This window comes from Plecotus auritus (genome assembly GCF_963455305.1).
Source record: "Plecotus auritus genome assembly, chromosome: 3".
NCBI lineage: Eukaryota > Metazoa > Chordata > Mammalia > Chiroptera > Vespertilionidae > Plecotus > Plecotus auritus.
Genome location: NC_137772.1, coordinates 42,947,468 through 42,972,540, shown reverse-complemented (window position 1 = coordinate 42,972,540; position 25,073 = coordinate 42,947,468). Strand labels below are relative to the sequence as shown.

At 40.1% G+C, this 25,073-nt stretch overlaps 1 protein-coding gene across 30 annotated transcripts in view; it reads right to left on the bottom strand.

The window, feature by feature from the left end:
- DOCK9 (dedicator of cytokinesis 9) overlaps positions 1-25,073 on the bottom strand; it is a 281,552-nt gene that overhangs the window by 104,612 nt on the left and 151,867 nt on the right. For all 30 annotated transcript variants that reach the window (XM_080662392.1, XM_080662395.1, XM_080662401.1 and 27 more), the window contains exons 4-9: positions 22,505-22,587; positions 20,803-20,872; positions 18,688-18,783; positions 17,561-17,695; positions 10,847-11,021; positions 9,715-9,782 (exon numbers count right to left, since the gene is read on the bottom strand). In XM_080662392.1, coding sequence (XP_080518518.1) covers positions 9,715-9,782; positions 10,847-11,021; positions 17,561-17,695; positions 18,688-18,783; positions 20,803-20,872; positions 22,505-22,587 — 627 coding nt within the window. The remainder of the gene's footprint in view (positions 1-9,714; positions 9,783-10,846; positions 11,022-17,560; positions 17,696-18,687; positions 18,784-20,802; positions 20,873-22,504; positions 22,588-25,073) is intronic.

Below are 25,073 nucleotides of genomic sequence, written 5' to 3'. Positions count from 1 at the left end.
CAATACAAAGAAAGCAAAAGAGAATAATTAAGCATTCCTATCAAGAAAGCCTTCATAATGTAATTGAACAGGGGCCGGGCTTTGAATGTGGGGTGGAATTTAGATAGCAAAAAGGAGAACAACAACATTTCAGGCTGAATGAAGAGGATGCACAACATGGATAGATGGATACTGTCTGTGAAAATGAGCCCAGATGGCAGAAAAATTTAGGGCCCACTTAAGACCGAGGTTACACGCAACAGAAGAGAAAGGAACGTGTTTTGAATGGCAGGGTAGAGAAGACTATGGCACAAACTGAAGGACAGCCACAGGTGTTTGTGGCAGGGAGGGGGCATTGTTGATTCATTAAATAAATATTTATTGAGCACATATTATGTTTTCAGGTACTAGGGACACAAATATGAATGAAACAAAGTCCCTGCCCCTAACGAACACTAGCTGGAAAGACAGGATATAAATGGGCAATAAAAATGGCAAAAGAGCATAAGGGACAGTGAAAGCTAACCTGGACCAGGAGGAGGCAGTCAGGAAAAAGCTCCCCGAGGAAGACCATCTTGAAGGACCAGGACATTTGGGTAGGAAAAGACAGAAGAGCATTCTAGGAGGAGATACTGCAGGTACAAAGGTGCAAGTCATACCTGAGCAGTTACCAAACCATTCGTTATGACTGAATGCTTGGGCATAATGGAAAAAGTAAAGAAAACTGAGTTGGGGATTTGTATGTTAAGTACTGGAGATTCCATTCAAAATCCAAATAAATCCCACAATATTTTAAGCAAAGGAATAAAATAACCAGTTCTGCATTTCAGAAGCATCACTCGGGTAGGGCTGAGGAAATAGATTAAAAAGAAAAAGACCAGGAAGCCCACATGGTCTTTCCTGGGTTATCACAACCCATTCCCTCAGTTGCATAGCAAGGCCCATAACCAACTCCACGTTCCTAGCTTGAGAAGCCAGTAACTAAGATAGATAATTCAAGAGGAAGAGCAAGTCTGTGGAGAAGGTGATGAATTCAGAGTTTGGAGATGTATCTGGGATTTCCAACTGAAAACACCCAGCAGACAGCTAGAGATGAAACTTCAGCACAAGGTAGGGATGAAGGCTAGAATCACAGACTTGGAGAAGAGGCCATTGAGACATACGGTGGCAGAGATGGGGGCTGCAGAAGTGGGAATGGGAACAGAAAGAAGAAGCCCATATCCGCAAGACCTATGTCATCTCCAGCCACATTATTTCTCACACCTGGTGCCTCTAATCTATATCCTGTTCTTCTTTTTACTCTGAATCTCAGTGGTTAAGTCTACAAATCTACAGAGTCAGAATAGGATGTCCTCTCTCATGTGCTACTTTCTGCAAAAACCACAAGTCACATCGTCACACCTCAGGATGGGAGGGGTCAGTGACAGCCACAGTGGAGAGGATATCTCATCCGCCCTGCTGGTGGCTGAACGAGGTTTATTAATACATTTCTAATCATAGCTAATGAGAAATTGAGCATTGTCTTACTTTTCTCAGGCGTGTAGCTGTTATAACAGGTTCTTAGCAATGACCCAAGTTCTATTATCACTGTATTTAACCAACTATCTATAGGTCTAGCAAAATGAAATGACCACCAGAATACTAACTAAGAAACTGGATTCTAGCTGTGATTCAGTCGTTAACTGGTGGTCTGAACTTGAGCAAGCCACTTTGCCTTCCTGGACTCCATTTTCATTTCTGAGCAAAAATACTGAACAAGATGATGGCTCAAGTCTCCCGCCACAACAAAGTTCACCTGGATGCCATCTATGAGAGTTTCAGGCTCCTGGAAGTCGAGGGGCTTTCCTACAGGTTGTCTCTTCATGCTTTCACGGGAAAATACGTGTCGGTGGCTGAGGCAGGCTCCTATCACCTTTCCTAATTTTCCACATTAAAAGAACATGTATATCTAAAACTACTTAATTGAGCTCAAAGAATTTACTTTACTTGGTACAGAGCCAGGATGTTTCCTAACAAAAACATCAGAATGAGGTGCTGCAAGCCACCACCAACAGTGATGCCTCCCACTCCTGAATTTCTGCTAGAGTCCATCAACAAAGGCGAATGCTGTGATCTCACACACTGGAGCAGAGCAACGGGCTCTCAATGTGTATGCAATTCCCAGTGCCTTTCTCATAGATGCTTGCTGTCTCAAGCTGGCTGTGCTAGGATATGAGAAATGAATAAAGCAAGAATGACTTGCCATGAGCTCCATACAGTTAGAGGACAAACAGGATGCAGACATATAAAAGAAGAAAATCAACAACTAGCCAAAAATAGACTCGAAGCATCCTGATGTTGCCACTAATATCCAAGAGATATAGTCTCCACTGGAGAAACCACTGAAAGAAGGGACCACTTTAGATGTAAAAATAACCTAAGAGTTTATAATCCACCTTACATACACTGACAGCTCTGCTATGAGACAGATGAAAGCAAACTCAGCTTCTTAAAGTACCTCCCATCCCTACCAAAGCCCAGGATGCATTAAACAGAAGGGATGCCCGATAAATAGTGTTTGAAGAAATTACCAAGTAAAGCCTAGACCGTAAGAAAATGAGGCTTGGGAGCAGCAGGGCTTTGCCCCTGAGCCAGGGAATAATAAATATCTGGAAGCATCATAATGATAAAATGCATATTTACTGATAATAGCTAACATCTCTATACTGGGTATCATTCTAAGTGCACATTTAAATTTTGTACAAACTTAGGAGGCAGGCACTATTACTGTCCTTGTTTAAAAGAGAAGACACTGAGGCTTCTGTGGTAAATACCTTGCCTTAGAATTCACAACATCAAATGGAAGCCTGTTTTCTGAGGCTGACTGGCTTCAGAGCTCAGACTCTTAACAGACAAGAAAAAAAAAATAGGTAAAGAATATGAACAGACCCGTCCGAAAATAATGTAAAGAAAAAAAATATATGAAAATATGAATAACATCACTACCAAGCAGTGAAATACAAATCAAAGCAGTGAAACATTATTTTTCACTTTCTCTGGTGAGGATGCAGAAGAATGAGAATGTGACTTATTTCAACCTACTGGGAAAGTAACCTGTCAATATTTAAAGTATTAAAGATACAATAGTCTCTGACCCAGAAATCCCACTTTGGGGAATTTCTCCTACTAAAATAAGAGTGCATGTATTTAAGCTCATAAATATATTATAATGTTTATTGTGTACTATTTGTAGAGGCTAAAAACTGAAAATAACCTAAATGTTCGTAAATAGGGAGATGGTGAAATAAAGTGAGCAATATCCATATCTGGAATATCAGCTATGACAATAAGTAAACTAGATTCAGGGGTAGCTATGAAATGTTTCTTAAGTGATAGAACAAGTTGCAGAGTAACATATAGATCACGAGCATATTTTTAAAAATAATTAAAAACACTACCCGGGGGAGGGGGGAAGGGAGAAAAATGTGAGATACCTGTAATTCTGTCAACAATAAAAAAATTAAAAACATTACATATGTGTGTATGTTTCTATGAGCAATTGGTTTGGTGAAAGAGGAATTACAACAGGTTAATAACATCAGTGTTCTCAGGAATGTGGCAATATCGGTGAGGGAAAAAGTTATCTTTTCTTTATATAACTTAGGATATTTTTATTTATAATGGCAAGCACATTTATTTTTACTTAAATTTTTGGTAAAGACAAAATAAATTTCTGTTATGTACTCTTATAGTATAAAGGCCTACAAAATATAGCTATAAACAACAACAACAACTTATCCCACAGACTATGCCATCCAGCACTTCTCAAAGTGACAGAAACCAGTTCCGCTCTTAAAATAACCTGTGGTTAGTTCCTACTGTGGAGGTAGGAAGAACTGGACTGGCACTTCCCCAAACCCTGCTGCTGCCTTCCTACCCAGAGCCCATCTAATATTCTGGGTTCAGTCTAGAGAAAAAGGAGAGGAAAATGAAGAAAATGGACAATGACAGAGCTGTTCTCTGTAAAAACCGACACTTGCTCAGAAGTCAAAGAAGAGAATGATTCCTCTAAAACAAAGACTATTCCTTCCACTTCTGTATACCCTAAGTTTAATCACTAATGACACCCTGACAATGTCCCCCCCACACCTTTGTCTTAAGGAATAATTATGGACCAAACATTTCCGAGTTTCAAGAGGGACTGCTGTAGGCCTACTTTATGTCCTCAGTTTACCTCTGAGCAGACAAAACTATTGAAGGTCAAAGACCATGGCCAACAGCGTTTCATTTTGAGAATTAGTTATTAGAATTATACTGTGTTGACTGTTGGCTCATTTAACCAAAATGGATTGGAATAGGAAAATTTAGCAAAATCCCTTGAGACCAGAATATATATACTTTTAATTTAAAGAGCTGCCATGATTTGTTTCCACTACTTCCAAGATAGCCAACTCCCTGGGACCATCATCTCGTCCTGTGTCACAAAGCTATAGGGGAGCATTTTAGAACAAGGAGGCCCAAGGAACGAACGCCAGCTGACCTCACAAACACAAGCCTCGCAAGGCCTTTGTGTCATAATACAATTGCACAGTTTTCTGGATTAGGATGCAGAGAAGGCAGCATCTGTCACTGACCTTAGCAAAGGTGTCTGTGAAACTGTTGGATTCTGACATGGACTGCTGAGCTTGGCCACCTGACCCTTACTAAACCTCCATGATATTACAGAGTCTGAGACACCATACTTTATTCTGTGCTCAACTGTGGAAGACTTATCGAGAAAGATAAGTTCATTAGCTAAAAAGAAGTTATATGGTATTTGGATATGAACAATTTTGGGTTAACATGAAACAATACTTCTCTTTCAGAACCATATGGGGAGATCAAATTAAGGTGAGTTGCTGTTCTCTGAGGAAAAAAAAAAGATCAAAAATAGAAAAGCTGTGGAGGAGGAAAATATAAGGTGGAAGCATGAGGATTTTCTTCATTCCATCTTTACACAAGGAGAGATATATGTCCCTATGTCACCTAAGATAAATATAACCAGTCAAAGAAATGATTAAATAAACTAAAGGCCCAGCGCACAAAATTCGTGCATGGGTATGGTCCCTAGGCCTGGCCTGCAATCAGGGCCATCTTTTCCGGCTGCACACTGCCAGCCCCGCCCTCCGCCACCACCCACCCCCAGTTCCCCTTTTGCCATAGGGTGATCAGTGCCTGATGGCAGGGGGAAGGGACTGAGAGGTCGGCTGTTACCCCTTGCTCGCCAGCCCCGCCCCCGCCATGGGTTGCCTTCTGTGTGTGGGGCAACCAGCGGGGTGGGGGCCTTGGCCTGGCACTGCCCGCATCCCCCTCCACCCACCCCCGGTTCCCCATTCGCCATCAGGAGATCAGAGCCTGCCAGCCAGGGAAAGGAACCGAGAGGTGGTCAGTGCGCCTCATAGTGACTGGTCACGCAGTTGTTCTGATCATTCCGCCTTTAGGGTCAATTTGCATATTACCCTTTTATTATATAGGATAGTAAGCAGGTTTACTAATCTCAGCATATTAACCCTAGACTTTGAAGGATTAACTAACTTTATAGTTTATATAATCAATAAAAATCTTTATAAGAGTAAGTACTATAAATGCCGTTATATTTACAACAAACATGTTTGGTGCCATATTAGACAACAGGAAGAAAAGAACAGGTATTAGGGTACATGTAGCATGTTGCCTAGTAAAACAATAATAATGTTCAGTACTAATTGTATAAACAACGTTAGGGCCAAGAATACACAAAATATTCTGAAAACCTAAGTTCCTATCATCCCTACCACATGTAAAAGGCCCTTCCATTATATTCCAGAATGAGACTTCAGTTATTTTTGTACTAAAACAACTTCCTGTCACTCATATCCTCTTTGGTCACGTCTCAGTCCCAGTGGAAACAAAAGCCGGGGCAACAGGATAAATGAAGCAGAAAGAGGAGTTGACCAGAGAGGACCTGCCATTGAATTACACCTTTAAGGGCCTTCTGCCTGCCCCATTGTTCTAGTCCTTTCTCTGAAATCCTACCTGTGTCCTGATCCCCTGCTGGGCCCTTTCTTGCACCTTCCTTCCCTGGTACTGACCTCTTTATGTCTTCAGCTCCTGATTAAACTCCCCTCCTTGCGCAGCTGTGCTTCCAGCCTCTCCTCTCTCCTTCCCACTCCTTACTTTCATCTCAGATTCTCCACTATGGAATCCATTCTTTCTAAAATTAGTTATCGGCTAACTTCCCTGCTCTTTTTAACAGGTACAAATGTCACCCCCGCACACTGGAGGGGGTTGTAAACAGCCAAAACCACTCATACTTGGGGCCCTGGACTGTACAGGAGCTGCGAGCCGGGCATAGTGGGTGCCTGGGCCCCTCGCACTGTGCACCACAGACGCACCACCATGGACCCCTGCGCCTGCGAGCGTGATGGCAGAACAATGAGTGAATGATAATACATCTCAATCTTCATTTCCCTCTGAAAAGTTACCATTTGCCTCTTTCTACCTTCTTAAATCAAAATAGCTTTAAAACGCTTGAGAGCCGTGGGGGAGCAATTAAGCCCATTATGCTGCTGCATTTTTCAGGCTTTGACCATGACCCACAGTAAAAAGTACATTTGCATCACAACCCAATGCACATACAACATCTGTATCTACCTATACCTATAGCTGTAAAGTAATATCTATCATCATTAAGGGCAGTGTACTTTCATGTTCTCTTTTCAATTCTACCCTTTAGGAAAAAGAAAATCTGGGTCACACAATGCTGAGCTAAAGAAGACTGACACAGAGAGTGCACTGTAGGGTCCCATTCGTAGGAAGGTCTAGAATAGTTGAGACCAGCCCACGATGACAGGGGTCAAAAGAATGAGAATGCCAGCTGGGAGGGGTTACAAGACAGCCTGCTGGGTGGTGGAAATGTTCTATGCATTGAGATCTGGGTGGTGGTTATGTGTGTGCACAAATGGGAAATTCACCAAGCTGTATAACTGTACTTGAGAATTTTACTGTATGTAAGTTCTACTTCAATAAAAACAAGAATAAAAAATACAAATAAAACAAATTGTAAATAAGAAATGGGGGGTTGAAACCAATTAAATTGATTTTAGCAACTAAAACAGCTTCAGCAAGCATGGTTTTTATCCCGTTTGAAAATAGCTCCAAATATGTTATAGATACATTTTTAAAAGAATATATAGTTATTTTCATGTCAGACTTCTTTTTTATTTCTTTATTTTATTTTATTTTTTAAAATATATTTTTATTGATTTCAGAGAGGGATGGAGAGGGAGAAAGAGATAGAAACATCAATGATGAGAGAGTCATTGATCGGCTGCCTCCTGCATGCCCCACACTGGGGATCAAGCCTGCAACTGGGGCATATGTCTGACCAGGAATCAAACCCTGACCTCCTGGTTCATAGGTTGACGCTCAACCACTGAGCCACGCTGGCTGGGCCATGTCAGACTTCTTTAGCTCAACATTATGTGACCCAGATTTTAAAAAAATGTACATATGTATCTTATTTTTTTAAAAAATCTCCCTAGGTCTTAGGACCAATGCATTCTAAATTATGCTGGCTAGGTAGTAGTATGCAATGAGAGAAGAATGGAGAACACAACTCCTGTATGTCTTCACAGGAAACGATATAGATTTCGAATTAATCAACATTAGGCTCAAATAATATGAGTCTGGCCCTAGCTGGCTTGGCTCAGTGGATAGAGCGTCAGCCTACGGACTGAAGGGTCCTAGGTTTGATTCCGGACAAGGGCACATGCCTGGGTTGCGGGCTCGATCCCCAGTAGGGGGCATGCAAGAGGCAGCCGATCAATGATTCTCTCTCATCATTGATGTTTCTATCTCTCCTTCTCCCTTTCTTTCTGAAATCAATAAAGAAATATATATTTTTAAAAATATATCTTAAAAAAATAATAATATGAGTCTGCTCCTAGGTATCAATTGTGTTCACCCAGTAAGTGTAGAAAGTTGTGTTTTGAATTCTAGATTGCATTGCATATATTATCTGTTTCCACAAAGGTTTTGCTTTGAGAAGTTATGAACCCCCAAACATCTAGAAATAAAAAAAGCTAATCTCAATGTAAAAAATATGATACATGGAAATTCATAACTCAAAAAAGCAAACACACACACCAAACTCTTCCCAGCCTAAAAGGTGGTTACAATGGTGGCACTAAAATTAGCTTTAATAGGCAGGTGCTAAAAAGATACTGTGGTAACAGTCAAGTCCTAAGAAAAACAATATTCTAAAGTCCTAGCCAGGGAGGGAGGTTTTACATTTTAGAAGAACCATGTTGTCCAAAGTAAAGGTCAGTGCTGAATGCTTGTCTATTTATAATTGTATATAGATAAACCATGTTTTCTATTATAGTATTTAAGATGTGGGTGTGTGCAGTCTCTATTTCATTGTATTTGAAAAAAAAAAAAAGAATAGAAAGGCAGTAACAAAGTAAGAATATAAAGAACCAGAGAAAACAAAGATATTTCTCTCATTTAAAAAAAATCATTCAAAGATGCACACAAGGAGACAAATACAAGAATACTCACTGTAACACTGTAATAGAAAAACTGGAAATAATAGAACAGCTATGATAACTGCTTACGCAATACAATAAAAAGATGAACTAGATCTATACACCAACTTGGATGGATCTCAAAACAATGCTGAATTGAAAATAAAAGCAAGGGCAGAATAATACATTATCATTTATATAACATTTTTAAACATATAAAACACAACCATATATATATCATTATAACAGATATATTGGTAAAGATATGAAAGTAACCCCAGAAAACTCTTAATAGTGATTGTTTCTGGTTGAGGTTGCAGAAGAAGGGACTGGAATAAGGATAATGTTTAAAAAACAACTTTATAATGTATTTTTTTCTTTAAAAATATGGAAGCTAAAATTATAGTCACAGGTGTTGAATCTGAGAGGTGGGAATATAGTTGTTTTGTACTTTGTGCTTTTCAGTAACTTGTAAGTTTCTCAAAATAACAGGTATAACTTTTTTCTTTCAGAAAGACCCATGAACAATTAATAGAACACAGGCAACCCCTCTTTGGTTTGGTGGCAAGATTCACATGGAACCATCATTTTTGGAATTGTGTCTGTTAACTTGAATAAGGGCTGCTTAAGTACTTTGTTCCCTTGGGAACATTTACCTGTGTATTTTGGTTATTTCTTCAATGCTTGTAATACGATATTAAATATTATGGAGGGAAAAAGACTTAAAGCAGTGATTTTCAACCTTTTTCATTGCATGGCACAAGGAAACGAATTACTAAAATTCTATAGCACACCAAAAAATGTTATATTTTTCTGTCGATGTGACAAAAAAAAAAAAAAAAAGGTGTAATTTGATTCAGTCACACCAGAGAGCTATTATTGTGTTAGCTGTTGGAGGTCAGTGACCCTGACTAAACAGTCAGGTATTGGATGTTTTAAAAATTCTTGCGGTACATCGGTTGAAAATCACTGACAAAGAGTAATAAAAGAAGAATACTTTGTAAGGCACTTTCTGGAAAACAGACTGAAATCAACTCAGGTGAGCAGTGTCTTTCACCTCAGCAAAAATTCAAGTTAGAAAAGAACAAGCAGTAACTACAACGTCATTTTAATGATTTACTACAATGTAACTGCTAATCATTTCAACAGATGAAATGAGAATTATTCCAGTATCATTCTATGAAGAGCAGAAGATTTAAGATGACGTTACCTTGACAAGTTCAGGCAGGTAGCTATCTAGACCGGAACCAGAACCTTCCAATTTGCTTTGTTCATCATCTAAAATGGCAAAACAGATCATCTGAGTCACTTGTAGTTGAACATAGATATTTTTTAAAACAGGAGGAAGAAGGCCATTTCTGTTACATGCCCTGGAACACACTGAATTTCAACCCTGGATGCCCTTTAGAAACACCTTGGAGCTTAAAATACACACAACTCTGATGCCCAGGCCCAGTGGTTGGCAAACTGTGGCTCGCGAGCCGCATGTGGCTTGTGAGCCACAGTTTGCCAACCACTGCCCAGGCCCAGTGGTGAGAGTTCAACATTTGACAGCTGGTACAGCATGAACACTGTCTGATTAGAACAGATACTAGACACGAACAGCCCACACACCACTCCCATCAGACGTGCTAAAAGTCAGGCCTCCCCAGCACCACCCCAGGCCAGCTAAGTCAGAATCTTTGGTGGGACAAAGGAAAGAATATATTTTAAGAGTTCCCAGGCATTTTAAAGACATAGACAGGATGAGAATCACCTGTCTAAAGAACCAAGAAAAAAACTGAATGCATGAATTGTCAAGAAAATAGATTTCCCCCATCAATTTAATCAAAGGCTTCTCTGCCCACCCTAACTTTGTCTTGGAAGTTCCAAACGATATGATTAATGGTAATGGTAACAACTATAGCTAGTATTTTAAGTGCTGACTCTATGCTAGGTACTAGACATACATTATCTTATTTAATCTTCCCAATAACCAACAAATTCCATTTTTATTCCCATTTCACAGGTGAGTAAACCCACACTCAGAAAATGTAAGCAGCTTGCCCAAGTTCTCACAGCTGAAAAATTGTATATATTGCTGGGATTCAAACTCCAGTCTTCCTTTCTGCTTCCAAAGCTGTGGTTTTTCCAATTACATGATTTCCTTATAAAATAATTTCAGGGTAATAAGTTATAATATGACAAAAATCTTTTTTTGACAGGCTGTCTGTAAAAAGCTCACATCTGTCTGACCTGTCATATACGTATGCAATATATCTGTCTACTTTCCACATCTTCTGTCAAAAATAAAAGTCACTCACAGAGTGTGCCTGTGCCTGGGGAAAGCTAAATCTACCTACCTTCATGAGAGTCTCCATTTCGCCTTTCTTGCATTGCAGCTTCGAAGTTGAGCTGGAGAATCTTGTTTAGAATTGTGATCCATTCTTCCATTTCCACTTCACTGTCTGCTGCCAAAAGATAACTACTTTTGTCCTGCATTTTGAGCTCAAAAGCAAAACGCCTCACTTTGTTGTTCTAAAATGGGAAAAAAAAGGGTAACGAAACATATGTTAAAAGAATGGGGACGGCCTTAATAAGTTTTCTGTTTATTATTTGCTGGTGGATGCTATCACATTGGCATTTGAGGACAAGCCTCCTCCCCATAAAACCCCTACTATCCACCTTCCCTAATTTCTTTTCTCCATAGCTTTGTTTTTCTATCAGACACATTCCCTCGTTCACATATTCGTTTTGTTTGCTGTCTGTTCCCCTCCAATGGAATGGAAGCTCCTCAAGGCAGAGATTTCTTTTGTTCTGTGCTATATCCCCATTTCTAAAATACTGCCTGGCAAATAATATAGGCTCTTGAAAGATATTTGAACGAATGAAATTTCATTGAAAGTTTTCAATTCCCTTAGCTCCTATTTTTTTTTTAAATGAACTAGTGGGTGGTATTACATTTTTTAAAAACGAGCCATTATTGCCCTGGCTGGTTTGGCTCAGTGGATAGAGCAATGGCCTGCGGACTGAAGGGTCCCGGGTTCAATTCCGGTCAAGGGCACATGCCCGGGTTGTGGGCTCGGTCCCCAGTGGGGGGTGTGCAGGAGGCAGCCAATAAATGATTCTCATCATTGATGTTTCTATCTCTCTCTCCTTCTCCCTTCTTCTCTGAAATCAATAAAAATCTTTTAAAAGCAAGCCATTATCTATCAATATGCTTGACTTCCTGATCTGGAACTTTCTCATCACTGAAGAGTCCCAAAAGGTATTGGGACACTTCCCCTTCCTTCATGCCTGTGGTTTTATGCCTCTGAAAGGATGTCTGACTCGAAGTATAAAAACAGTAGTCCATGTGCATTAAATGATGAAGGATGAACATGCCAGGGTTTCCCAAGCTCTGCACTACTGATGTTTGGGGCTGATAATTCTTGTGTGGGGGCATCCTATGCATTGTAGGTGTTGTAATAGCATCTGCATTAGATGCCAGTAGCATTCCCCTCTAGTTGTCAAGATCAGAACATGGCTCTAGATATTACCAAACATCCCCTTGGGGTGACTGCATTACATAGTGATCAAACCCTAAGGACCATGGCACAAGATTCCTTGTGGGTACAGGCTGAGGGATATCACAAACTCCTGCCAACCCGTTCAGGGCAGAGCCGACCCCTCACCCACTAAAATTCTAGCTGGTTAGCTGCAGTCCCTGTGGGGCTCCTGAATGCAGGTCTCAGGGACAGGGCCACCCTCCCAAAGGCATCTTTGTGTAGTTCTCAGAAATATGAAGGAGAGAGCTGCTCCCAGCAAAGCCACACAAACTACTGTGCACAGACTGCACGCTGTGGGCACTCTAATTGCTGCCCTGGACCTCACTTACACTTCACTTCAAGGCAAGAATCAGAGTCAAAGTCTGGAAGAGAAACGAGTTTTCTTTCCCCCACATTCCTCACATACTCATGATTATGAAAAGTGAAAAGTTAAAAGGGGGGCAGGAGGAGACATTCGGCCTTGATCCTGGATTATTCCTGTTTCCTTATCTATAAATCAACTATAATCACTCCAAGCTTCTAAAATACTTTTAGGGCCTAACATGCTAACCTGGATTCCATTCAGGTCCATTTTAAAAATGTACTTTAGGCATTTCTTTGAACTCATAGCATCAATCAACTAATCCTATATAATAAAGCAGTAATATGCAAATTGACCGTCATGCCCTCACAAGATGGCTGCATACAACCAGGCCAGCAGGGGAGTTAGTGAGGGATGACCAAACGACTGAACAAGCAGGCTGCATGGGGCAACCAGGCTGGCAGGGGGGTGGAGGGCAGTTGGGGGCGACCAGGCCAGCAGGGGGGGCAGTTAGGGGTGACCAGGCTAGCAGAGGGGGGTAGTTGGGGGTGACCAGGCTGGCGGGGGGGAGGGCGCAGTTAGGAACAACCAGGCTGGCAGGGAGGGGGCAGTTGGGGGCGACCTGGCCAGCAGCAGGGAGCAGTTAGGGGCGACCAGGCCAGCAGGGGGGGCAGTTAGGGGCAACAAGGCAGACAGGCTGGCAGGTGAGCAATTAGGAGCCAGTGGTCCAGGATTGTGAGAGGGATGTCAGGCCTAAACTGGCAGTCGGACATCCCCCAAGGGGTCCTGGATTGGAGAGGGTGCAGGCTGGGCTGAGGAGACCCCCCCACCTCCCGTGCACGAATTTTGTGCACTGGGCCTCTAATTTTATAATAATGTACAATAGCAATATATTTTTTAAAAACCCCAAAACACTTAAACCACAACTTTTGGAGCTTAGTTTACAATAAATGTGGATGAAAACAAATGCTTTTAAATTTTTAAAGCCTTAGATACAACTCATTAAATGAAAAACACCATCAGCCATTTCTGCAAAAAGAATATGAAGGATGAGACGTCTGCTGAAATCAGAACCTTCGATTCTAAAATGCACTCCACAGACTGAACGATAGTCCAGCATGCTGTGCTTATAAATCATTTATGCACTGTGCTGAAGATGGGCACCAAAACGCCTATGAAAAAAAGTAATTACTTCCTACTTTCCAAATGCCAGAAAATTCAACTAAAAAGTAACTTGAAAAGTCTCTCAACTTAAAAATATAAATCAAATTCCTACTTGGGAGTCCCACACAAGAAGTTCATTTGCTATCACTGGCAATTCACTCTGGTACTCCTTACTATATACTCTGAGTAAGCATACTTTGATATAAATTTGGTTTCTACAGTGGCAGCTTTCAGGTGAGGTTGGGTTACCAGCCAGGAGACATCCACATGCCAATTAGCTGATGGCGTATAATAATTTTCAGTGAACATTAAGTGATGCTATCCTCGTGAACCAGGGCCCAAATATGCTTTCATGTATCTCACCCCCCTCCCATTTTTTATTTTATTTTTTTAGTTTTGCACAGTTTTTGTTTTTTTAATTAGTTAGCAATAATTAAGAACACCAAGATTTAACTAAAATTCTGTATTTTTGCCCTTCTTGAAAAACCCGATGGTCTGGCAACCCTGAGTGGGTATTTCCACCCAGCAGTATCAGTCCTCTTTAAATGGGACCACCTGTCCCCAGTTTGTCATAGTCCCAAGTATTCCCTATTGCTTCACACCTAGGCCTCTTCTTTCACCTGCTTAGCCCCTGAAAACATCTGAGTTTGGACCACCAACTTCTACTGCTGGCCATGATGAAGTAACAGGGTCTGGACTTACCCTCCCATCATAACTACTAGAAAACTGGACAGAATACTTAGATGGAACAACTTTTTTCAGATATTTGACAACAGGGAGGGCAGGCCTGGGCTCCCTGAGAGAAGGGAAATAAATGAAGTGAGTTTTAGCACCACCTCACCTTTCCGCACAAGCACCTAGAAGTTAATGAAGTGCCTTCAAATTCTAAGGTAAAATTTACCTTGAAAATCTTCATCCAGCCAAACTATTAGTCAAGTATAAATGCAAAAATAAAGATAGTTGCAGATATGCTAACCCTCAAAAAATTAACATCTTACACATGATTCCTCAGGAAACTACTGGAAGATGTATTCCTCCAAAATAAGAAAGTAAATCAAGAAAGAAGACAACCAGGATTCTCAAAATAGGGACTCCAACATAGGGAAGAAGGTAAAGGGAATTTTCAGGATGGTAGCTGTGCAGAAGCTAAAAGGGCAATTACATTTGATGCTTGATTAACATGGGTTTGAACTGCACGAGTCCACTTACATGTGATATTTGGGACAATGTGAAAAAACTTGCAGATGAACTGCATAGCTTAAAATATGGAAAGTTAAGAAAAAGGTAGCTATATCATAAATGAATAAATTATATATAGATATCAGTCTAGTTTATAATTTACTACTATTGAATAGTCAGAAATCTATTACACAAAGTTAAAATTTATAAAAAATTCTGCACACACTTAGAGACCATACATTGCACCATTCGTAGTTGAGGAAAATGTAAACAAACATAAAGATACAGTATATATGTATAACATACAAAATATGTATTAATCAACTGTCTGTGTTATTGGTAAGGTTTCTGGTCAATAGCAGGCTATCACTAAATTTGGGGGAGTCAAAAGCTATACATGGATTTTGGACTCTGCAGGCGGTTGGCGCCCATAACCCCAGTGCTATTCAAGGGTCAACTGTAGTCCAGATTAGAGCAGAAAGGAGGGTGGCAGGAGCTACAATCTCATCACCAGCACATAATGTCCACAACTGATGAATGAAGAATACGAACACTCCCTATCTAGCAATATGAAGACAAATCCAGAAAAACTAATGAAAAGAGTTGAAAATGATCATTTTCGGAGAGTGGAGAATGGGGGAGGAGGGGTGATGCAGGTAGGAATGTGGCTTTAGTGTTACCTTTCTGCACTGTCTGCCTGTTTACATCAGATGAACAATTACTTAGATAAAAATGTAATTTAAATTTAAATAAACATGAATACATAAACAAGTATACCTGAGGGTCAAACCAGAGAGCTGTGTGTCTAACCTTAACCACACTGGTTCCACAAAACAACCTTTCTTATAGAATTGAGATTCAGGCTGATGTCATTAGGCAATACTGAGTCATTTTAAGGGAGACTCCTCTGATAATGGTGACTGTATCTATTGTGAGGAGTTGTCAAGGAGACTGTTCATTAATCCCACAGTGTGCCCTCTGTATGAGGGCCCCCAAGAGAAATGCCTGAATGATCTTCATTCTGAGATTGCTCAGGCAGCTTCTGACTAATTAGATTGTATCTATGTGTGCTGTGCGACTGCATGGGTCTCCAAGCTGGAAAGTATAGGGCCCAGTTTGTTGCCCACCTAATTAGGTCTTTGTAACATGCTTTTTCCTTAATTCCACTTTATCTCCTCCCTACCCTGACTCCTTGTTTACCTTTCTGCTTTCAAACCCACTTGAAATTTATGATGTTCTGTGTTTTATGAATCCTTGTAAGTTGCTGCCTTAGATCTTCCTGAAAAATGTCAGGGGAATGGCTGGCTGGATGGATGGACAGACAGATGGGAAAACTGGCAACCTGCTTTCAAAGACAATTCTATAAAGGTATGGAAGGAGAATGCCAAATTGGTAAAAGCAGGTCTTTGGAAAAGGGAACAATTGAGGTCAACAAGGACTTCCACATTATCTGTATTGCCTGATATTTATAATAGGTACATATTCATATGTTATATCTATACTAATAAAAGGGTAATATGCTAATTAGACTGGACGTCTTCTGGATGAACTTATGGACGTCCTTCCAGGCAAAGCCATGGTGGCAGGGCCGAGTCAGAGGTGGTTAGGGGTGATCAGGATGGCAGGGGAGAGCAGTTAGGGGGATCAGGTCGGCAGGGGAGAGCAGTTAGAGATCAGGATGGCAGGGGAGAGCAGGTAAGGGGATCAGGCTGGCAGGGGAGAGCAGTTACGGGGATCAGGCCGGCAGGGGAGAACAGTTAGGGATCAGGCTGGCAGGGGAGAGCAGTTAGGGGGATCAGGCTGGCAGGTAGACATCCCCCCAAGGGGTCCTGGATTGGAGAGGGTGTAGGCCGGGCTGAGGAACACCCCACCACCCCCGTGCACAAATTTCATGCACCGGGCCTCTAGTATAATATAAAAATTCTAAGAATAATTCTACAACCACAGCAGAACTATGATAAAAATATCTAATACTAGCTGCTGAATGTTTACCATGTGCCAGCACTGTCCTAAGCTCATACATCTATTATTTAATCCTCTCAGAAACCATGTTCAATACTATTAACATCTCTATTTAACAAGTGAGGAAACTGAGGCACAGAGAGGTTGAATAATATCTCCAAGGTTACATGGTGGGTAAGTAGGAGAGCAGGGATTTGAATTCAGTTTGAATCTTAACCTTATCTCTTGACCAATATACTACTCTGCCATTGGTACTGTGATAAAAGTCATCACTAAAATGCTAAGAACTGCTCTAAATATTTTCAATTTAGCTCATCCAATCCTCCAATTTACCCTATTAAGGAAACATTATCACTATTTGAATTTTGCAAATGAAGCAACTTGAGGTAATAGCTGTCCAAGATCACACAACTAAAAAGTGGCTGAGCCATGCCAAAACCGGTTTGGCTCAGTGGATAGAGCGTTGGCCTGCGGACTGAAAGGTCCCAGGTTCGATTCCGGTCAAGGGCATGTAACTTGGTTGCGGGCACATCCCCAGTAGGGGGTGTGCAGGAGGCAGCTGATCGATGTTTCTCTCTCATCGATGTTTCTGACTCTCTATCCCTCTTCCTTCCTCTCTGTAAAAAAATCAATAAAATATATTTAAAGAAAAAATAAATTAAAAAAAAAAAAGTGGCTGAGCCAGGTTTTAAACACAAGAACTCATGCACAAGAGCATTTGTGGCTACTATAACATAATTCTGCCTCTATGTTATACCTGCCATCTTTTAAAATGATGAAAAACAGGCCTTTTCTCGTTTAAAGTCAGCTATTATATTTCTACAACAAAACTGCCATTTTTGGAAGTGTTTGCTTCGTTCTGCTAATTCACAGATGGTACTTTTACAAATAAGAAAACTTGATAAAACTCTTTCCATATTTACCTGAACCACACCCATACAGGAATCCAAAAATATCGATCCTTTTGGCTCTTTGGAGATCTTTTCATCTTTGTAAAAATTCAAATTGTAGGATCCATCACCAAGTTGAATCAGGTGGAAAAACCGTCTTTTAAATGACTGAAAGAAAAATACATATATAGCTATTGTTTCAAAATGAAAAGAATCACAATCTCTCTCAATAACTCACAATTCGTCACATATATTAAAACCAGTTCAGTTCTCTCCAAATCAAATCTAATTCTGGCCAATGCCCCCAGGTAACTGGGTGAGTTAAGACTCTCCTTCACATCTAGTAATTTCACCTGTAGATGTTAGGAGGTGGTTCGCCTAACAGTGACAGGTCATTTTTCTCACCCACAGAATTTGGGATTTTATATAACTATCCAAAAGCAGTGCAGTGAGTTCTGAATTGGGATGCAGCTCAGAGGAATGGAAACTTTCTCAAATCCCCAGGGTTTCTGGTCACACAGCACAGAAACCATTCTCTGCCTCGTGACTCTGAGAGATTTTCCAGCCTCAGGACTGAGACAGTCAGCATTTTCCCCGATTTGATTTTTATCTCCCTGTCTATCCTACACCCTCCCCGCTTCCAGTGCTTCTTTTCTCTTTATTATTATCCTGGCCTTTCGCTGGCCCTATTTCTGTCCTGGGTAGTTTTTTTTTTTTTTTACTCTGGTTTTATTTTCCTCTTTGCAACCTTCTCCCAATGTAACCATTTTCCCTTTAGTTCTCAATTTCTACCTCACTTGACTTTGTCACAGTAGATCTCTGAAAAAGTGCTTAGGTTTAGCTTCTCGGTGACGTTCTTAGAGGTATCAAGTATCATTTTTGTAGTTAATACAGAGAAAAAAGCCTGTGTTAGCCATCTCACCTTCATACCAGGCCAATGATCTCTTCACACTGGTGGTGAGAGGGTGACGGGTAAGTGGGTGGAAGGGTCTGTACGAATGGGGGTCAATCTTACTAACCAAAGGGAGGCATCTTACTAACCAGACATTGTCACTTTTGTCAGGAAGAACAGCACACTCATTCATCTTGAGCATTATTCCTAAGACCTACAGCAAAAAACGTTTAATCAGAGGGGAAAACAGGGCGATGGGCCTCCTTACCCTCATGGTCACGCTTATTGCACTGTTCATGTTGCCTTTGTACAGCCACCCGTGCTTGGTGATCCCGCCCTTCTGAGAGCCGAGGGAGGCAGCATCCTGGGAGAGAAGGAAAACATTGCAATCAATCTCTATTATTTTCTGTGAGTCTGGTTAGTGGAAGAATCATTCATTTGGTTGTCCCTTGCCCCTTTACTGGAGTAACCATCTGACACTAACACCTACAAGTCACTCTAGAGTTCACTTAACAGGGAAAGAGAGGGACAAGCCTACATTTCTGAAAACCCTTGTCCATGAAAAGGCAAAGCTGTTCCACTACAGGTTTTTATTTTTAAGTGTTTAATGAGCCACAGAAAGTACATACCATACTTGACCACTCAAGTTCTAAGGTCTTGCCTGGTTTCATGAAAAATGTTTTCAAATGACACTCCCCTGTGATTGAAGGACAAAAGCAAATTCCTGGAAAACTTCCCAGAAGCTTAGTTCAGGGGAAGGTGAATAAAGAAAGGAAGGAAGGAAGGAAATGTGAGGCAATAAAGAAAGGACAGGTAACATGGTGGGGCAACCAGAAAAAAAAGGAAAGATAGGGAAGAATGCAACAGGGATAGAGGAAAGAAGGAGTTAGAAAAGTGAAAGGAAACAGCTAGGAAAGTAAAGAAACAAGTTCTGACCCCAAGCTCTGAGATCTGGGTTTAAGGGGGTGGCTGCTAAAAATATAGGCATATATTTGTACACATAATAAACAGACCGGTGAAATACATACACACAAATACACAATCCAGCAAGTCTTCCACCACACCCTTGCACACTCTTTAAGAGTGTTTCCTTATGGCTTCTTTCCCCCTTTAAGGCTGTGTGTGCTCAGTGTACACTTCAGTGTACTCTGGGAAGAGAAGGCCACACAGTGTCAGCTTGCCCAGCTCACACCTCCTAAAACTAGTCTCTAATTACGATCTTCATTTCTGTACAAGCAGACGACTGCATAAAGGCCCATTTTATACTGTGTTTTAGGCCATCTCAATATTAATATTGGTGGTTTTACTGTTGTTATTATTAGCAATAATAGAAATAACTTATCTGTCTAGGATTTTACAGTTTGTTTTGTGTGTCCTAACATGCATTATTTTACTTGGTCCTCCTCTTACTATTAGTCAGCACCAAGTTTTTAATATCTTGCTTTTCATTTTGAATGACTACCTCCTCTTCTCAGAATTATTTTTTTAAAAGCAGTTTCTAAAATAATTTGCTACCAAGGACATTGTTAAAAGTTCATGAGGGGCTGGTGTTATTGGCTTAGCTGACAATTTAAAAAGAAAAGAAAAACTAAACTCACGATGAGGTACCCAATAGTGAGTAGGGGAGAAAGAGAAATACAGAGTTGGGCAGCACCAACTTTTAGTAGGTTTCCCTTGCTCAGTGGACACAGTCCCCTTCATGCCCTGCTGTCTTTGTACACTTCCCTAGTCATTATCATTTCTCCAACAGTAGGGGAAGTGGTTGTTAAAATCAGAGCTTCTGGGTACTACATACTTCACTCAATGCAATCACTGAGAAACAGCAACTTAAAATGTACTGGCTACCAGTTTGTTTTAAGACATCCTGTTGAAAAACAACATAGCCCTGGCTGGTTTGGCTCAGTGGATGGAGTGTCGGCCTGTGGACTGAGGGGTCCCAGGTTCGATTCGATCCCCAGTTGGGGGCACGCGGGAGGTAGCCGATGGGTGATTCTTTCTCATCATTGATGTTTCTATCTCTCTCTCTCTTCCTCTCTGAAATCAATAAAAATATATTTTAAAAAAGAAAAGAAAAGAAAAACAACATAAACTTAAGGCCTAAGTAATCTTGATATCTTTTAACAGCACAGCCAAATCTTATCCAGGCCTTTGAAAATGATCTCAGAACAAATAAACAAGGCCAGGAGAACATGCTACGTATGCTAAGTAGTCAAGTTGAAACAGAAACTTTATTTCAATCAATCAAACAACACATTTAGTAAAATTCTTCCCTGTTTCAAGAAACATTCCAATTACTGTTTTGGCTAAATGTTGGTAATTTTCTAATTAATCTTCTAAGTCTGTAAATGAAATCAATTTTAAAATCTGTGAGTGATCATCCTACCTCATCTTTGTCAACCTCTTCATCAACTTCATAGACATGAACTGGAAGTTTATCCAACTTGGCCCCTTTGCTTTAAAAAGAAGAAAAGAACTTGTTTTATAATTACCTGGTCCCTGGAGAGATGCTACATTCTTCTCCCATCAGAGGAACCAGCATTTAACAAACCCAAAGCTGGCCCACTCAGATAAAGATAAAAACCATCAATGGAGTTAGGAGAACTCCAAAAGCTATGTATAGCTTGTTGGGAGTTACATAAGTATTTTTAAATGGGAAAGCTATTAATAAATAAACACTTGGTAGGCATTAACAACAAACACATGACAGTAACAATAGCGGCTAGCAATTATTAAACAATTATGTGTTAGGCACTGTGCTGGGTACTTCACGTGTTTTCTCATTTAGTCCTTTCGATGCGGAGACTGGTGTTAAGACCATTTACTAGGAATAGATAAGGAAATTGAGGCTTACAGAGAGCAGAGCAAGTAGAGACAGAAGAGAATCTATGCTCTTAGTCACTGTTACAATCTTCCCTCTCATCCTCATCACAATCAGAAACTCCTGTTTATGCCAAAAAGTGAAGTCTACCAGCAGTAAAAGTAAAATATCATATAGGAAGTACAATATATCTCACAGTCTATTCTCTGTTAGCCATGAGAAAAGTATGAACAAGACTATCAGTGAAGATAGGTTAATCTGGTCAAATGGGAAGAATTAAAAAATCCCCACAGCAGTACGGGGTGAACATAGAGCTAAGAAGCACACCCATCTGGAGAAGATAATGTTGGAGGGGAGTGTTCTCGGCTGAGGTTTAAAAAAAAAAAGGCATCTGGAAAGCTGGCTAAACATGCTTAAGGAGTGGCTGAACCACACAAATAGAAAAAACAAATAGCTAGATCCATCAAGAATAGTATAAGCAAATTAAACCCACAGGTGCAACAAACACAAAGAAAAATATATTAATAGGATCTCAAGTAAAATTTTCATTGGCAATGGTTACTTTTGAAACACAATCCATCATTGTTTGCTTTCAATTTTCACACTGAACTATATTTAAATTTGCCAACTGCATCATTTATGGGTGTACCATTTTATAACAGACATCCTCTCAAGGTGAGACCTACCTATCCTTGGTTTAATTTAACCACCACTAATCAATCTAAACGTACCTGCTTTTGGTGTATTTTAGAATGAGTTAATACTTTAAAGGAGGTAAAGAAATTTGTCTGGGGAAATGCTTGTTCTTTGATATACTTTTAACATAAAATTTATTCAGTAGAAGTTTTTTAATTTTCATTTATTCAATATAAAATAAAACAAAAAAATTTTATGTTTCTTAAAATATTCTTTTTAAGATAAAACACATTGTAGCATATTTCAAAACCCTTACATTTTCTTTGATTTTATTTCTCACTGAAAACATTTCACCTGTTTGTTTTATCAGTGGAACCCTGAAAAGAACCACTGGAAGTAATTAAACCATCCATGTGTTTATTACCACCTGCCAATCCCAGAGGACTGGGATTGAGTCCTGTTATCACGTGCCCTGTAAACAATATCTATCCCATATCACACAAACCATCTAGGAATAGTTTCTCCAATTACTCTGATTGCTGGAAGGTACATACCTCCCTAAACATTTTAAGTACAAAGACTTTTCCCTATGTGTATAACCCCACCTTGTGTGGTCTGCCCATTTACTTACTTTGGAAGCTGTCGAAACTCTCCTGAGTAATCTTCATATTTATAGTTCACAAGATGCCAGTCAGAGTTATAGGTTTTGATGCACTATTGGGGGTAGATTAAAAAAATAGAAAGTATATGAGAAAAATAAAAATCTTTCCCCTTAATGCTCTCATGCCTGAAATTCCATCATCAGAGGTTCCTATGAAGCTTAAGAACCACTTAAACATCCCCCTTGGGAGCGGGGTCACTGTAAGCGCAATCTGAGAGCAGATTTTACAGGAGACAAACCTCACTTCCGCTTGCTACATTTACATAACAATGTACAGTTTCTGACTTAAAAGCATTTGGTTCTTAAGAAGTTGTGCGGACTCTACTAGAATATGAAAGTGAACAGAGAGTGTGAACCATAAGACGCTTTCATGGTATTTACTAATATTACAACTGGCTTTGTTAATCCATATTATATAAATTTGTTCTCAGTTTTTTATTCTATTTATAAGGGACAGAGTGAGGTATCAGGAGGAAGGATTTCATTTCACAGTGGCACCATGACATCTCCGTGTGTACGTGCATGTGTGTATAGAATGCACAACGTATGCAGCACTCCATTGCCAAGGATTCTATCGGTGACACTAACCTCCAGAGGCTGCATTAGACTACCTCCTAAAAGACAGACTCAACGGGCCAGCATGGTGTCTTTCATTCATCTACACAGGAGGATCCACTGAGTACCACATACAGTCTTAAGATTATAAGATCTTCCAGATCTTCAAATACGAGTAAGTCAAAATCAATAGGTGAAGTCTTTGATTTAGTTGCCATCAGCTTAGTCCAAATAATTTTTCTGTGTGATCATCTCTTGACTACATGTATGTCGACTTTAGTATGGCAAAAAATAAGTGAGTAAGTGAAAACATAGGTAGATAAATGCATTTATGAATTACCGAGTTGATTGGATGCTGGTTTTAACTAACACGAACAAAGTCTCTTTTCTGCTTACTTCTCTACATTGTTTAATTGTGAACCTTCTTATCTATTTCTTAGCCTATGCCAGAAGGCCTTTAGAGGCAAACTCTCCTTCACCCCAAAATCATGAAAATAATTGCAACAACAGTGAGTTCTTCTCCTGTGCCAGGCTCTCTATAAGCACTTTACTGGCAAGGTTGTGAAGGGAAGGTAGTGTAAGCTTTGCTATCATTAAGGTAGGATAAATAGGAGAGGTGGGATAAATAGCAGAGAAGGGTTAAGAAGAGAGTTAGATGTGCGAGCTAAGCAACTTTTCAGTTTCTCTGCTCTGTACTTGCAAATGTTTTTAAATATTATTTTATTCTTGTAAATGCTTTCAAAAAATTTTCAAAGCATTTTCACCTTTAGAACATCAGATATCCACACTCAAAATTACATTCCCAAACCAACATGGTTTCAGAATTATCCTTAGATTTGGATTTTCCCAGTACTATCCATAGGTCCATTATCACTAAGTCAAGTCTGACTGTGTATTATACAGTCTTGTGGACGAGCCCCTATTCTCTTTGTTCTGGAAGCCAAATCAGGGACAGCAGCAGCACTCAGGGCCATGCTGGTTTTGCATAGAGCATGGCCACTAAAGTTGTGCCACCAAAGTCTCTTGCAGGTCGTTACAACCTTTTTGAAGTGTAAAATGCACCTGTCCAATTAAAACATAAGCAAAGACATACATGATCGTGTGCATTTATGAACGGAATACCTGATTGTCCAAAATTTTAATACCTTAGATAAAACTAGTAAGAAACACAATTATAATATTTAAATTTGTTAAATTATAAGGAATTGCAAAAAGCATAGTTAGCCAGGTTAAGTAGCCAGAGGTTCATTCATTTACTAAGCCATTGTTGATTGCCCACACAGCAGGCATCTACTAAATTCCAAGGTAGAAACAGAATAAGGCAAGCAACACCCATCCCTCTGGGACGTGGAAAGTCTAGGAGACAATGGGTTCAATCAGAAATCAGCATCCACAGAACCATATCTCTAAAAGCATAGGGATCTGATTTCATGACTGACCTTTCAAACTTGTGAAATTCAATAATATTTTGAAGTTATACTGCAGGTTTTTTGAAGTTGTTTTTTAAAAAGCCATTAGGTCATTCTCCTTGGGATGAGAGGATGGAGAGGAAGTGCTGTTCCACTCCACCCTAGGGAAGGCTCTCCAGAGGGCTTAGTTATGTTGGCTCCCACAGCAGAGGATGGAGCCGCTATTGCTCAACCTGCAGTGATTAAAGAACTTAATGGAAAGCTGCCCTTCAGAAACCATATTTTTTAAGCAATTGGGAAAATTGAATTAGTAATTAATAATTTTGCTGCATGTTTTAAAACAGGAGTCAACAAACTTTTCCTGCAAAGGCCCAATGGTAAACATTTCCAGCTTTGAGGGACACACTGTCTCTGTTGCAACCACTCAACTCTGAGCTGTGATATAAAAGCAGCCAAAGGCAATAGGTAAACAAATGGGTGTGGCTGTGCTGCAACAAAACTTTATTTATAAAACCGGCTGCAGGCCAGAGTTTGCCTGTAGGTCACAATTTGCCTACATCCTGTTTTAAAATAAA